This window comes from Ictalurus punctatus, chromosome 6 (assembly GCF_001660625.3).
Source record: "Ictalurus punctatus breed USDA103 chromosome 6, Coco_2.0, whole genome shotgun sequence".
NCBI lineage: Eukaryota > Metazoa > Chordata > Actinopteri > Siluriformes > Ictaluridae > Ictalurus > Ictalurus punctatus.
Window position 1 is genome coordinate 28,441,831 of NC_030421.2, and position 15,985 is coordinate 28,457,815.

The window sequence follows — 15,985 nt, forward strand, 5'->3', positions numbered from 1 at the left end:
AAGGAGTTTTGATATCTTAAAAAGAGTGTTGCCATGGTAACACATCAAACTTTAATACTCTTTTCTTCTGTCACTTCGGGTGTTTTACTCTACAGCACTCGCTTCACTATGTATTGCATTTTCATACAGCTACCGGATGGCGATGGCACCGTAGTGCTTGGGCCCATCCTCGCTGTTTGCAGCTATATTTAAATATTGAGTCCATAAGTTTGAAATACTATCTAAAGCCTATCGATAGCACTGAAGTTGATCATTTGTATTTAATGGAGTGAAAGTTCACTATCTCCGTGTGCTCCTAGAAAAAGTCACTTTTCGTCATCTAACATGCTAGCAACCCATATCTGTTTGGAAAAGGTGTAAGTACCCAAGGCCAATCTAAAAGTCACAAAATACAAGCCAATTGTCATTACTGCTGCTTTATTTCAAATATGTCTGACTAAAACGCCAGCTTTAAATGACCATCCACAGGGGAGAAAAGAAAATACTTGTAGGCATAAAATACTTCAGTTATTAAAAATGTAAGTTATTGGCAAAAACATCATACACCTTATAAACACATACATAGCAAAATAACAGCTACTTGGTACACACACACACACACACACACACACACATCCACAAACAAACACACGCACACATACAAACCTCAAGGTTGTTCTGTAGATCATGATTTGAGAAATTATATCTAACTGGAAAGCATATTTATCTGTAAATGACATTAAGTTAATTGAATAAATAAGAATGTTGCACTGTTCATTGTGGTATCATGGGTATAGTGCCGTAATCTACATTATGTGAAGAAATAGCACCAAGTGGATTAATTCACTGCATGTCCTTAAGGGAATGTTAACATAATGACCTACTTTGTCCTGTTACATCTACTCATAAAACAGGCTACAGCAATATACCATTTATACAGCTTACCAGCTTTTAAAGAGTTCTCCTAACTTCTCAGGCTTAAATACAATAAGTTTATACAGACATATGCACACATTTACGTTACCCTAGAAGGTGTATAGTTTGCCTTACTTTAAATGTGTTACTTCTTTGGATTATTCCATTTGAGATCAAACATCTGTGTCGACAGACACACTGAACAGTGCAACACTGGATTTGCTAACAGCATTTATATTGAGCACAATTCCCCTTGTGATTATTTCACAGTTCTAAGAAGCGGATGAAATGATGTTGATTTCTTTCCTGTCAGCTTGTTTTCACATTCATAGGCTACTTAGTGGTCAGTGTTGTCCCTATCCATGGTCAGCTCCATCTTGCTATCAATGGAGCCTTTGCTACATTCCTTATGAGAGCACTGTTAACTCCAAGGCAGTGTGGAGTCAAAAATAATCCCTCCGCCGTGAGTCATCACTGATGAATGATGGATTCCACTGTGCTGGGTAAATGCAGGAGTGTCGTGAACCAGGCAGGCCTGAGAATGGATAAAGCCCATTCCTCTCCAGATCAGCATTTCGCAGAGCTGGCTGAAAAAATAAATACATAAAATGTAATTTATGGGATGTAACTGCAATTAAAAAATCTGTTCCTTAAACCGTAGAAGCCAAAACAATATGACAAAGATCATAACTATTTTTTGTTGTAGAAGCAGTAGTAGTAGTAGTTATTTTAATTAGAGTCATTTTGATTACGCACAGAGTAATAAATATCGGTCATCTGCAAGAGATTCTTGGTACTGCCATTTTCTTGCATCTCAATGGTCTCCCTGCCCCACTCCATTGATACACGACTACTCTTGGGAAAGTCACCATATGGAGACATTTGAAGATCCCCACTTTTGAAGATGATTTTATTAATGTCATTCTTGTCCTTCCTGTAAAAGAGGGTCATTTGTAAAGGTGATTATTCGTAAATGATGCCACATTATTAATGAAGGACAGAAAATATATAAATATAAGCTACAGTGCCACTAATATTGGCACCCTTGATAAATATGAGCAAAGAAGGCTATGAAAACCTTTTGATCTTTTGTTAAAAAAAAAATCACAAAAATTCTCTGCTCTCATGGATATCAAACAATTGCAAACAAAACACAGGTTTATCAAAAAAAAAAAAAAAAAAAAAACTTTGTTAAATATAGGTGTGCAACGATTATTGGCATCCTTTTAGTCAATACTTTGTGCTACCTCCTGTTGCCAAGATAACAGCTCTGAGTCTTCTCCTATAATGCCTGATAAGGTTGGAGAATGCATGACAAGGGACCTGAGACTGTTCCTCCATACAGAATCACTCCAGATCCTTCAAAGTACGAGGTCCACGCTGGTGGACTCTCCTCTTCAGTTCACCCCACAGGTTTTCTAAGGGTTATAAATCAGGGGACTGGGATGGCCATGGCAGGACCTTGATTTTGTGGTCAGTAAACCATTTTTGCGTTGATGTTTTGGATCATTGTCCTGCTGGAAGATCCAACCACGGCCCATTTTAAGCTTTCTGGCAAAGGCAGTCAGGTTTTCATTTAATATCTGTTGATATTTGAGTCCATGATGCCATGTATCCTAATAAAATGTCCAGGTCCTCTGGCAGAAAAATAATCCCAAAACATTAAAGAGCCACCACCACAATGATCCTTGGAGATTTTTTGGCCACTTGAACCATGCTCTTCACAGTGTGTTGAGACAGTGTAGACACACGTCCAATTCCAGGTTGATTCATAACATTTCCAGTTGACTGGAACTTCTTAATTATTGCCCTGATGGTGGAAATGGGCATTTTCAATTCTTGTGCTATTTTCTTATAGCCACTTTGCCGCACATCACAGCTATATTCCACATATATGTGTTACCTCATATTTATTCCCCTGTGAAACAGGAAGTCATGGAAGTCCTGAACAAGTTCCTGTTCCTAGTCACCCAGGTGTACTAAAAAAAAATGAAAATATCAATGGGAATATACTTAAAATATGTTTTTCTCATATGAATTCATAGTGTGGCAATAATTCATATGGTGCGGATAATTGTTGCACACCTATATTTAACAAAGATTTTTTTTGTTTGCAATTGTTTGATATCCATAAGAGCAAAGTATTTTTGTAACAAAAGATCAAAAGGTTAAACAATAAAGACCGTTTACAATTCACCACTTCACAGCCTTCTTTGCTCATATTTACCAAGGGTACCAATATCAGTGGAAGGCACTGTACATAGTATACCTTTTACAGCAAATTAATATGTTTTAGTTGTATACCTTAAAACTTATTATTTTACAAATAGTCATACATACCTGCAACAGGTTACAATGAGAGCAATGATAACGATGAGCAACAACCCCCCAGCTGCAGGAGAAACCACCTTTGCTATCAGCCCATAAACTGTACCAAAGAAAAAGAGATTTGCTTTTGAAAAAAAAGGGATTTGGATAAAATCTACTGTTAATGTCTAAATGTCATGTAAACATACTAAGCCCCTTGTGTTTCCTGAGGTCTGAATTTTATGCTGATTAAGTTATTTATGTTGAATAAGCTTCTGTAAAAAGTAACATTTTAAGTGTTTCTAATTAACCATTTCCATTTTAGCAGTGGAAAAAAGCGACAGCTAGCCACAGTGTACAAGATTTTAATACTAAATATTACAGATATTTTGATAGGCCTAGGAAAAATATAAAAGGACACTCACAATTATTGCAGTTGAATCCCCCAAATCCAAATGCACATCTGAAAGACACATGCAACAAAATAAAAATAAAAATAAATAAATATTGAACCTTGCAGATTTGCATAATTCATGTGAATATTGGTGCACCTGCTCCTTTAATAATCTATTTCATTTCTAATTTTCTTATTCCATTATATACAGTATTTATACAGCGCATACATACATACATACATACATACACACACCATTTAGATTATACATTTTTGTTTTTATGTATATTTTTGCCTCTTTTCTTTATATAGATTATTTATTTGTATCATAAAAGAGGTATAAAATGCCTGAAGATGTAAAAAACCTTAACGGTTAAGTGTGATTTTCTCACAAGGATAAAATGTGATGCTCCTGTGCTGCTGTCGGAATGGAAACTTTAAATGTTATTTTCTCCCTCTTCACTTTTGGTTCTAGCCGCTAGCCTGAGTAAAAGGCTATAACCTTCTAGTAAAAGGCTATAACATCTTTCAGCTCCGCTAGTTTTCAGAACTATAAATAGTATATATAAAAAGTCATTTTCACACACATTTTAAATTGCAGGCTCAGGGAGTGCTCAGGGAGCAATTTAATTTTATTGCATTCGTCCAATCAGAGTAAAGACATTTTATTCTATGTGAAGTTTTAAAGTACCAACAACAATGCTGAATTTCAAAAGCACATAACCAATGTTGGGTAAGTTACACCAAAAAGTAATGCACTACAGATTACTAATTACTAAAATTGTAATCTGATTACATTACTGATTACTCCATGTAAAAAGTCATCAGATTACTAATTACTTTCACGTTACTTTTAAAACCTATCAAACCTAAAAAAATACATTACAAAGTGAAACTCATAGTTATTTCAGTAATTTTCACACGCGTCACTGTATGACTTGATCAGAAAAAGTGGGATTTTCCATAAAACTTCTCAGGTGTTGTCACTGTTTGTAGGACTACCAGACCGATAAAATATCAAACTTTTCTAGCTCACCTAGTTTGCTGTTGCTAGCCAAGGGGATATCATTATATGAGTTTAGATGCTACAGTGTCATGGAAAGTACATTACCTTTCCTTATGCTCTGCTCAGATCATGTTCACGTAAACTGGACTTCATATTTACACACCTTGTTTTCTTGCTCAGCCTCAGAGGATGTTACTGTTTCAGTTTCAACCCCTTTACTGGTTTAAAATAAACTGGCGTATATCCATTCTTCCTCACACTGATTGTGAGCTAGCGTTTGGCAGAATTGACAAACTGTCACCCAATAAGACACGAGTATTTCCACGTATTTTCCTGTAAACTTGTCTGATTGGTCTCGCCTCTGTTCGGTGAAGATATAACATTACAGGCGGTCTTCCTTTACTGACGTTCAGTTACGTACTGACAAACCATCCCAAGTGGAGAATTATTTGGGGCTTAAGAAAAAATCTTCAGGGCAAAACGTGATTTATTTTAAAATTGCATTTTACTTAACAATAAATTTGTAATGTAATTTTACTGACATCAGTAACTGTAATCAGATTACATAAATTTAAAATGTAATGCGCCATATTACTATGTTATCAGAAAAAGTCATTCGATTACAGTAACGTGTTACTTTGTCTAAAATCTTTCTAAACTTTGTAAAACGTTACACCCAACTCTGCACATAACAGACACTGATAGATTCTATACTTACTCCATACAAGTTCCATTAACAAGTTTAAAGCCATCGCCACAGTCTGAAATGAGGAAAATATCAGGAAAATGACTTGAAATGCACATAAATAATATTCAATATACAGTATTCTCAGTACTGATGGGAAGAGACAATCACATGCTTGTTTAAAATGTTTCTAAAATGCCTATAGCTCCTACCTCTACAGGTACTGTCTTCTGGGTTCTTTTTGAAGTATCCTTCATGGCACTGGCAGTATGGAATTCCCTCAGTATCATTGCACACGGCATACTGAGTGTCACATCTATTCTTCTGGGCTGAGCACAGACTCTCCACTGGAAGAAGAGTGGTGTCAGAGATAAGAGTTAGTCTAGGGCTAAATTTATCCTTAATTGTGTGTTGTTTTTAATTGCTTACTCAAGTGTTCATAGGGTTACTGTACCTTGATAAGCAAGCTGGTGTTGGAGCTTTAAGGAACAGTGCGACTGTGGTTTGTTGCAGTTTCTGAGAGACATCTGGATCCTGAAGAAGATGTCATTGCTGGTCACATTAGCGGACATAGAAAACATGTTCACAGCCAGGATGTGCAACCTGTCCAAATACCTGCACACAAAAACAATTAAGTCATGTCTGACTGATCAATAAAACTACGACTGCTACGATACATTCTGATATTTCTGTGTAAGCTAGCAAACGCAATGACTGAGATACCAAAATCTCTTTGTCAATCTCTCTCTACCTGTGGTTAGTTTTTATACAGTATATGGCCAAAAGCATGTGGTCACACCCATACGTGGTTCTTCCCCAAATTGTTGCCACAAAGTTGGAAGAACACAATTGTACAGAATGTTTTTGTATGCTGTAGCATTACAATTTCCCTTCTCTGGAACTAAGGGGTCCAAACCTGTTCCAGCATGACAATGATCCTGTGCACAAAGCGAGCTCCATGAAGACATGGTTTGTCAAGTGGAAGAACTCGAGTGGCCTGCACAGAGCCCTGACCTCAACCCCACTGAACACCTTTAGGATGAACTGGAACACCCCAGACCTCCTCGCACAAAATCAGTGTATGACAGTGTCTTTGCAGATGACTGAGCACAAATCCCAACAGCCACGCTCCAAAATCTAATGGGAAAAGCCTTCCCAGAAGAGTGGAGATTATTACAACAGCAAATGGGGACTAAATCTGGAATGGGATGTTCAAAAAGCACATACAAGTGCAATGGTCCGGTCTCCACAAACGTTTGGTCATATAGGGAATATTAATTCAACTTGAATTGGCAACCATTGTCTTAAGTCATAGTCTACATAATATTATAGCCTATCTGAATAATAATGTATTTGACATTAAACTGAATATTTAATAACTATAACAAATCTAAACTTACCGCAGAGTTGATCGTCTATAACCACGCAGGTTTGAGAGTGAGGCATTCAACTGGGGAAAAATATATATATTTAAAATAATATAATGATTCAAAATTTCACAAACTTCACAATGTATATCAAATAATTTTGAGATTATTCAGAATTTCTTATAAAAGAATTTTTACAAAAGGTCTTCTGTGTCACTGTATTGCTATAGTCAATACAGATTCTCCCATAAAATGTCACTGTTCCTGTCATCCAGGGCATTCAATATGCTTAATCAGCATCATCTGCTGTTGTGAAAATGCATAATGAATGCATAAGTGAAGTGTGTGTATAGAAGACAGGTGTGCTTTTACAGTTGTGTTCTCTGTACATACCAACTGTGAGATCTCTCTGTGCGAGTCATGCAGAGAACTGTTCACACTAAAAATCCCTAAGAACGTCTTTGCTGTGGGGCAGAATAACAAAAAGCCATAGTCATTACATCATGTGAACACCTAATGACTGATTCTGAAAATTGTCTTTTAACACTTTTGAATGCAGCCAGTTCCAGTTTTATGTTACTTTTCAAGGCCCCATTCTGCCTGCTTTCTGCAAGGAACAAAGTTTAACCACCTACTTTGTGTACAGCTACGTCCATCTTGCAGGTCATAACCTAGGGCACAGTCACAGCTGAACGAACCTCTGGTGTTGACACACACGGAGTCTTGAGGGCACGGACTGCTCACACACTCATCCACATCTGCAGAACAATATGAAAACATAACATGGGCCATCAATCAGGCGCTTTTCATCTCAAAGTAACCACATGACCTGCTCACATTTCAATTTCAACATGTGCAATGTAATGAACTCTGCAACTCTACAATGAATTCTACAACTGTTTTTACCTGGCTTAAGTGTATTTGTAGATGAAATGGAATTTCCATGAGTGTCTTCACACATGCATAAGCAGAATGCAGCATTTACCACAGTGCACAAACAGGTAAAAGCTGCTTTATTGTTGAGCTGACCATTTTCCCTTCATTATAACAATTACAGGTCAAAGCATTTTTCAACATAATCTTTATCTATCACATCTGTAATCTATGTGTTATTTCCAGGGGCAAGAATTTTGACACGTTTTCCTGCACAGAGAAAAAAAACAGAAAACTTGTTTGTTTAAAACTCCATTATAATGGAAGACTAAGGGCAGTTCCCCCCATTTCCCACCCACCAACCCAATCTCCCAACATACAAACCAAAGAAGGTGAAGGCTAACACAGTGGTTTTCAAAGTGGGGGCCGCAGCCCCCAAGGCGGCCGCCAGGGGGCCTCAACGATTTTGTGTGAAAAATAAATAAATACACGATTCTCACTCTCAGACAACCATACACACATACACAATCAATTCCTAATGTAATGTAATGTAAAGATGAAATAGGTTATTATTAATAAAAAAAGGGGGATATATTCAGAAGTCTGTATTTTTAATGTGTTTAAAGACATCTTGCAAAAGGGGGGCCTCGGTCAAATGTTAATGCCATTTGGGGGGCCTTGCCCTGGAAAAGTTTGGGAACCCCTGGGCTAACATATACTTCCCCCAAGACATGTGAAGCCAGCCAACCAGATCTTTTCTAATTGCTGAACATGCTGCATCATAGGCAGCCATGACTGTCTAGTGTCGCTGTGATAGATTTTTTTTTTTTTTTGCTCAATTTTGCTCCCTTTGCTCCCCACCATAGATTACTGTGGCATTATCAGGATTTGAACTAGCGATATCTCAAAGAAAGGGTGAACGCTTTTCTGTTTTGCCACTGGCTGTAGTTTTGAATTTGTGTTGTGTAACTGTATTTTAAATGTTTGTAGGTAGAGTTGCCCTTAGACCTCCATTATAAGTTCAAATTCAACACATTTTCTGTTCTTTTCTCAGTGCAGGGTTATGGGTCAAAATGGTTATCAAATATTTTTAGTGTGTTTCAGGGTAGAATTTAGGCTTTCTGAATGTCCTGCTCCTTGTTCAGTGACAAACACTGCTATGCAACACCTATGTGGACTGTTCCAACACAGTGGAAATACAAGTATCCATGCCTGAGCTTCTTACCCTTAGTGCAGTTTTCTCCTCTCCAGGCAGGCAGACAATTGCACCTGTAACCACCCAATGTCGGCACACATTCGCCTCCATTTGCACAGATCTGAGGCCTACACATGTGACCTGGAAAGAAAGCACAGTACACGATAAAACACAAGCTCATACTAAGTGAGTTTCCCAAAAGCACTGTATTACTTGATTATTCTGATCATCTCAAGTCAGCAAAATGAGAAACCTGTTGAACCATTTGCAAAAATAGGGCAAGATATTTTCAAGAACAGTTTACAATATTGTATAAACTTACATTCATTTCATAAGCACTATAGTTTGACCAGTCTATATGCATCTAGAATGCAAAAATTTTACTGAAATACATCATCATAAAGGTTATAGCTAACCTAAAATATATAGATAAATAATGCAAGTGTGAGTAGTTTGAGAAAACACACCAGGAGTCAGACTTATCTTCACAAGCATCTGTGAGGTTGTGGCTTCAGTCTCAGTGCGCTTTCCTGTGGTTATTACCGCAGTACTCATGGCGGGAGTGCTCTTATTGTAGGATGCAGTGGTGTGCTGGCTGTGTGCTTTGGTGCTGCCTGGCGTAGCAGTGCTGGTCTCAAAGTGCAGTGTGCTCAGATCAGTAGAACCAGCTCCAGATTGGGATGAGCTGGCAGACAGTGAGGGAGTGGCTGTTCCAGTGGTGGGGTGGTGCTGTTCTGTGGTGGGCATGGTCTTCTTAGTGGTCACTGTGGCAGACAGGGTACTGTGTGGTGTACTGTGAGCCTCGGCAGTGGTGCTGGCTTCAAATTGTTGTGTTGTAAGTGGTGCTGTGGTGCCTGTGCTAGCTAGCGTGGTGCTAGTAACAGGGACAGTGCTAGGTTTATGTGTGTCCTCCTCTGTAGATGTTGGCATGTGGGTTGAAGGTCCTGCAGCTGTGCTCAGCACCTCTGTGGGCTCTGGAGGACTATCGGTTTGGGAAACAAAGGCATGCTGGGTGGACTGGGTCTCATCCACACTGGTAGTCATATTCCAGTCTGTGGAAGGTACAGTAGTCAGACTGGGAATAGTAGTTTTTTCCATGGGTTCATTGGGTGTCTCACTGGTCTTGGGTTCATCTGGTTTTTCACCTGTACTGGTACTCACAGGACCTGTAGGACCAGTGGTCTCGCTGTCCTGGTGAGACACGTTGGTATGTGTAATGTCTGGCAGGACAGATGGAGGTATGAACGATGAAGATGAGCTGGTGTCTGTATAATAGGTCTGGTTGGTGGAAGAATCAGCTATGGTGTCCGTCTCACTGTCAGAGCTGTTGATTACTGTAAGAGGTGGAGTGGAGCTGGGGTTGCTAGTCTTAGGCATTGATTCAAAATCTGATCCTGTGGGCTGTCCTGTGTCAGACAGGGTAATCTCGGTGCCATGAGTGACCTCAGTCTCTAAGACCTCCTTTTGGGTGGCATTTGCAGAGAAATCCTCACTATGGCCAGATTCAGTAAACAACGCATCCTCAGTGGACTCTGCATCCTGAGTAATTCCGGTCTTCTCCGCCTGCCCAGTGACAGTATGTGGAGCTGTCTCTAAGGAGCTGGAGCTGGTGTGTTCCACGTATGGAGAGGTGCTGTTGGATGTGATGGACAGCAGAGTGCGGTCTCCGGCACGGCTAAGTGTGGTGGAGATGTAGGTGCTATCAGTGTTTGAACCAGATTCTGTAGTATCCTGGTCTGTGTGTTTCTGCTCAGTCAGCTTTGTCACATTGAGATCTCTCACAGTCCTAAACTCAGATGCAGGTTGCCACGCCTCTGCTACTGTATGGCCAGATTCAGTAAACAACGTATCCTCAGTGGACACCATATCCTGAGAAATTCCTGTCTTCTCCTCCTGCCCAGTGACAGTATGTGGAGCTGTCTCTAAGGAGCTGGGGCTGGTGTGTTCCATGTATGGAGAGGTGCTGTTGGATGTGATGGACAGCAGAGTGCGCTCTCTGGCACGGTTAAGTGTGGTGGAGATGTAGGTGCTATCAGTGTTTGAACCAGATTCTGTAGTATCCTGGTCTGTGTGTTTCTGCTCAGTCAGCTTTGTCACAATGAGATCTCTCACAGTCCTAAACTCAGATGCAGGTTGCCACGCCTCTGCTACTGTATGGCCAGATTCAGTAAACAACGTATCCTCAGTGGACACCATATCCTGAGAAATTCCTGTCTTCTCCTCCTGCCCAGTGACAGTATGTGGAGCTGTCTCTAAGGAGCTGGGGCTGGTGTGTTCCATGTATGGAGAGGTGCTGTTGGATGTGACGGACAGCAGAGTGCGCTCTCTGGCACGGCTAAGTGTGGTGGAGATGTAGGTGCTATCAGTGTTTGAACCAGATTCTGTAGTATCCTGGTCTGTGTGTTTCTGCTCAGTCAGCTTTGTCACAATGAGATCTCTCACAGTCCTAAACTCAGATGCAGATTGCCACGCCTCTGCTACTGTATGGCCAGATTCAGTAAACAACGTATCCTCAGTGGACACCATATCCTGAGAAATTCCTGTCTTCTCCGCCTGCCCAGTGACAGTATGTGGAGCTGTCTCTAAGGAGCTGGAGCTGGTGTGTTCCACGTATGGAGAGGTGCTGTTGGATGTGATGGACAACAGAGTGTGCTCTCTGGCACGGCTAAGTGTGGTGGAGATGTAGGTACTATCAGTGTTTGAACCAGATTCTGTAGTATCCTGGTCTGTGTGTTTCTGCTCAGTCAGCTTTGTCACAATGAGATCTCTCACAGTCCTAAACTCAGATGCAGGTTGCCACGCCTCTGCTACTGTATGGCCAGATTCAGTAAACAACGTATCCTCAGTGGACACCATATCCTGAGAAATTCCTGTCTTCTCCGCTTGCCCAGTGACAGTATGTGGAGCTGTCTCTAAGGAGCTGGAGCTGGAGTGTTCCATGTATGGAGAGGTGCTGTTGGATGTGACGGACAGCAGAGTGCGCTCTCTGGCACGGCTAAGTGTGGTGGAGATGAAGGTGCTATCAGTGTTTGAACCAGATTCTGTAGTATCCTGGTCTGTGTGTTCCTGCTCAGTCAGCTTTGTCACAGTGAGATCTCTCACAGTCCTAAACTCAGATGCAGGTTGCCACGCCTCTGCTACTGTATAGGCATCAGTGATGTTGGCTATTGTAGAAGGATCTTCCCACTCAGTCACTGTGTTAGTGCTGAATGCTGGGCTGAAATCCAGCAACTCAGTGGACATATCTGATCTGTTTGGTGCTGTCCAGCTCTCCGTGACCTCATTGACAGAACTTTGATCTGTGGCTGGAAAAAAAATGTGCATAAATGTTGAATCTGAAAGCATCCCAATTAGATTACTACTTAGAGATAAAGACAGGTTGCATTTTAATTACAATATTTTGTAATTATACAATATGTTGTAGGTGTTACTGTAACCCTCTTGAATTAGGGCATAAAATGTTCAATCACTTTGAGGTCTCAGGAACCGTTACAGAAGATGTTTTCAGAAGTAACTGCGGATGTAATGATTTTGGGTGGAGAACAATTGGCAGCCAAAGCCGTCTAAGCTAACAAAAGCTTGAGCCCTATAAATGGAGGTGACCTGACTCATTGGAAATAGTCGTTTCCTTCCTTGCGCTGACCTAGCACAGTGCATGATACAATACTGTCACTCTCTACATGGAGTTTATACACTGATAACAATGTAATCAACAGGCAAAAAGTCTTGCCCAAGATGATATCACATTTTGCAATATATAAACAGCGTTTAAACAGGAAATTACAGAAGGAATACTGGACAAAAGACAAATTTTACACCCTACAGTCAGGTTCAATTACATCGTCAAAGTGTTTTAATTTAATGTTTCAACGTATTTTCTTACTTGCCTAAGAGAATTATTAATAGGCATTAGGATACAGGGATGCCTACATAACATCTTTCTTTTGTCCCCTGAGAAAAAGGAAAAAACCTAAAATACTACAATTAAAACCTTGAATTTCTGCATAAACCTGTTGAAGAGTTCAGGTATTATCTCCTCATGGGAAGTACATGTTTCTTGTTGTGATACTGAGTAGAAACATTTACGTACTGACAGCAAGACAGATAGTGAAAAGGGATCAATAACACAGTAATCCCACATGATAAAAAATAAAAACATGAAAACCATTTTGGTTTCGTATGTTTTTTCCTTTCTACTCTGAACCAGCTACAACACTGAACAAGTCACATTTTATATTGTCTAACAACTGCTACATTATGTTACTGGTCAATAGAACCTAGTCCATAAAACAAGGTTATTCCAGTTAGGTCATAGTGTTGAAATGAAAATAGTACATGCAGAAAAAGATGTGGATTAACCATTAAATAAGGATTTATATAGCTTAATATATCCTGTTATACTGTGTGACATAATGAACCATTAGAAACTCTACATTTGTGCTAAAGCAGAATGGAAGCAGCGGGAAATTTTGGTCAAATTATCGTATATTAAATAATATATGTACCAGATATACACGCAGACATTAGGCAATCAAGAAATCAAATCTTGTGACGTTAGTATGTCTAGTGTAACTATTTACACTGTTCAGAGTGTATGTATCATATTTATTCTGCATTTTTCATGTTACTGTAATTGCAGTAATTGCTCGTCTCAAGACTTGCTCAACTATTCACAATCTCTGTCACTTTCAGGTGACACTGTATATGTGGATAGGATGACAACAGTATTATTTAAAGCTTTCATCAAATTTTATTTCTTCATTTATGACCACATAAATAAATAACCTTACAGCATATTGCATCCCACAATCAAATACGCACACCCTTGTTCTAATCAGCTGGATGTGAAGCTGAGTTATTGTCATTTGTCATAACACTAAGTTTGTACTGAGGATGGAGTTCATCCCCATCAATGCAGAGGAGTTTACCTATATTCTGAGACATCAGCCTGTGAGGAGCTACATGACAGGCTATTAGTATTTATTAAGATGAGCAAGTAATCCATAATGTTATTGATGTTTGTGATACTTTTCCTAACAAAATAATACCTCTTGGACTGAAGTGCTTTACATTCTGAACTGAAGGATTTTACACATAATGTCTCCACTTAAATACACACTTGAATATGAACAGACTTGTTAGATTGATGGTACTGAAAGTGGGCTCGAGAGACCCCGGGGTTCATGATGTACAATAGCCAGCTCTATAATGTATAATAATCATAGATAGATGTATAATAGACAATGTCTTAGTTATTTATTTATAATGACATGATGGTGATGATGACGGAGATCTATAACTACAAGGGGTGTACTGATCCAATAATTTAGATCAATAAATTAAGCAACTATTTAAATTAAACAATGCAACAACCATTGTTCATTATCAAAAAAGGACAACAGGCAAATAATTTAATAGGCTATGAGGGTGATTTGACCATTACTCTGATATTTATAGTCCTCTACATCATTATCTTTTGCAAATGAACACATCCCACATTCTGAACAAAGTTGCTTGCATACAATATAAAAATCTAATTGTATTCTATTGTATCATAGATTCAGTGGTATTGTCAAATATCAAATTGATGTTCTTTGAATCGAAATCATACTGTATCATGTAGAACCATGAAGATAAACACTCCTAATATCTACTACTGTTGTTGTTTAGTTATGATTCTTTGTTATGTTTCTTGTAAAACGTTTATTTCCTAATCTAAAGCGCAGCAACTTAAAACGCTCATAAATAAGGTCACTTAAGATTTAATTGCAATTTAATTGTAAACACTAGAAAAAGTGTTGTGTTAATATGATATTAACTATTGCTGTTAGCTCAGATAAGTATGCTGCATATAGTAACAGTATTTACTATATTGTTCTAATACATCTTAAACTTGAATAGATTGATTATGCTCATTTAAAAAAACTATACTCTGCTCATAAAATGGGTTGTGATTTTTATTTTTTATTTATTTTTTATTATTATTTTATTTTATTTTTTTTTTATACTGGAAGGCATTCTGAAAGAAAGGAAATGATTAAAACTCCCAACTTACTCCTGGCCTGCTATGTATATAGGATTAACGGAGAATGGGGTTTGTGCCTTGTTATTGCCACTGTGTTAAACAAGTGGTTGTTTGTTGTTGTTTGTTTTGTTTTTTAATGTTCTGTCATGTCATTTCCCGGGAAAACTCCCTGAACACATCATACACTCCCTAATTGTATAATCAGTATTTGTGATGTCGGTCTCAGACAACTGTGGAGCAGTCACGCAGCTGAGTCTTACCAGTGTGAGATTCCCTCTCTGAAAAACTCGGATGATCTGAGATTTTTGATGTGGAAGAGTATCCAAACCTCGCAGTCCCCTCGCTGATCACTGCTCCAGAGGAAGTTGGAAACTCGCTGGATTGCTCTGAATCCTCAGTGTCGGTAGATAAATAAGTTTCAGTCACCAAAGGGCTGCCCGCAAAACCCCCAGCAGTTAGTTTCAACAGAGACAAAACTACCACGAGCACTAGACCGCGAGTGCGCCCCGAAGCACGCGCTTCCATGATGAAGAAAAAACACGACAGAAATATTGAGGACTTAATAATAAAGAACACAGCGAAATGATCCGGGTCAGCATCGGAAAACGTGTGTTTCGTCAGGTCTCCAAGTGTAAAAGGCCGAGACGTTGCTAAAAGTTCATGCAGGGGTTGAGAGAGCGGTTTTTATTACTGCACAACACTAGTCCGTGTCTCACATCCCGGGCCGGGCGGCTGAGACTCCGCCCCTTCCACACACAGGCTGCTGCTATACACCGAGTGAAACCGATACCGCGATAATGATCTTCACGATATCTCAGAGCAACGGCTTAGATTTCTTCGAGTAAGTAAAAAAAACAATGTTCATAGCAGCTGAACCATCATATGAGTAGTTATTTACATTTATGGTATTTGGCAGACGCCCTTATCCAGAGCGACCTACAATTCTCTCATTTATTCTCACTTATACAACTGAGCAAATGAGGGTTAAGGGCAGCTAGGCAGTGTTTGGATTTGATCTCACGACCTTCCTTACACTTGGAAGCTTCCTTACACAGCTTTCCTTACACTTCTTAAACGGTACAGTAGGTGGATTGCCCTAGGTGTGAATAAGTGTGTGAATTTTCTTATGCATGGCTTCCCAACCAGGGTGTATTCTCAACTCATTCCCTGGATAGGTTCTGGATCCACCCCAATCCCTACCAGGATAAAGCAAGTTACTGAAGATGAATGAATGAAAAA

At 39.3% G+C, this 15,985-nt stretch overlaps 1 protein-coding gene across 2 annotated transcripts; it reads right to left on the bottom strand.

Moving 5' to 3' along the window:
- Positions 1-400: 400 nt before the first annotated feature.
- heg1 (heart development protein with EGF-like domains 1) lies at positions 401-15,905 on the bottom strand. 2 transcript variants are annotated; one of them, XM_017469466.3, is made up of 13 exons: positions 15,007-15,905; positions 9,189-12,026; positions 8,752-8,862; positions 7,289-7,411; positions 7,047-7,117; positions 6,687-6,736; positions 5,741-5,901; positions 5,499-5,633; positions 5,320-5,362; positions 3,627-3,664; positions 3,235-3,322; positions 1,651-1,828; positions 401-1,481 (listed from the first exon to the last, which is right to left on the bottom strand). In XM_017469466.3, the coding sequence occupies exons 1-13, from the start codon at positions 15,269-15,271 to the stop codon at positions 1,338-1,340; spliced, it is 4,245 nt and encodes a 1,414-aa protein (XP_017324955.2). In that variant the 5' UTR covers positions 15,272-15,905; the 3' UTR covers positions 401-1,337. The 2 variants fall into 2 exon arrangements, 1 of the variants encoding a protein (XP_017324955.2); XR_008396598.1 differs by lacking the exon at positions 401-1,481 and adding an exon at positions 2,798-2,873 and having other exon boundaries at positions 1,697-1,828.
- Between the last annotated feature and the right edge of the window lie 80 nt (positions 15,906-15,985).

Excerpts from the sequence above, each read along its gene's own strand:
- heg1 (XM_017469466.3), bottom strand. The coding sequence starts at position 15,271 with ATGGAAGCGCGTGCTTCGGGGCGCACTCGCGGTCTAGTGCTCGTGGTA. Across the intron at positions 6,737-7,046 it reads ACAGAGAGATCTCACAGTTG|TTGAATGCCTCACTCTCAAA; the intron begins GTATGTACAGAG and ends ATTTTTCCCCAG. Across the intron at positions 3,665-5,319 it reads GTTAATGGAACTTGTATGGA|ATGTGCATTTGGATTTGGGG; the intron begins GTAAGTATAGAA and ends TGTGTCTTTCAG.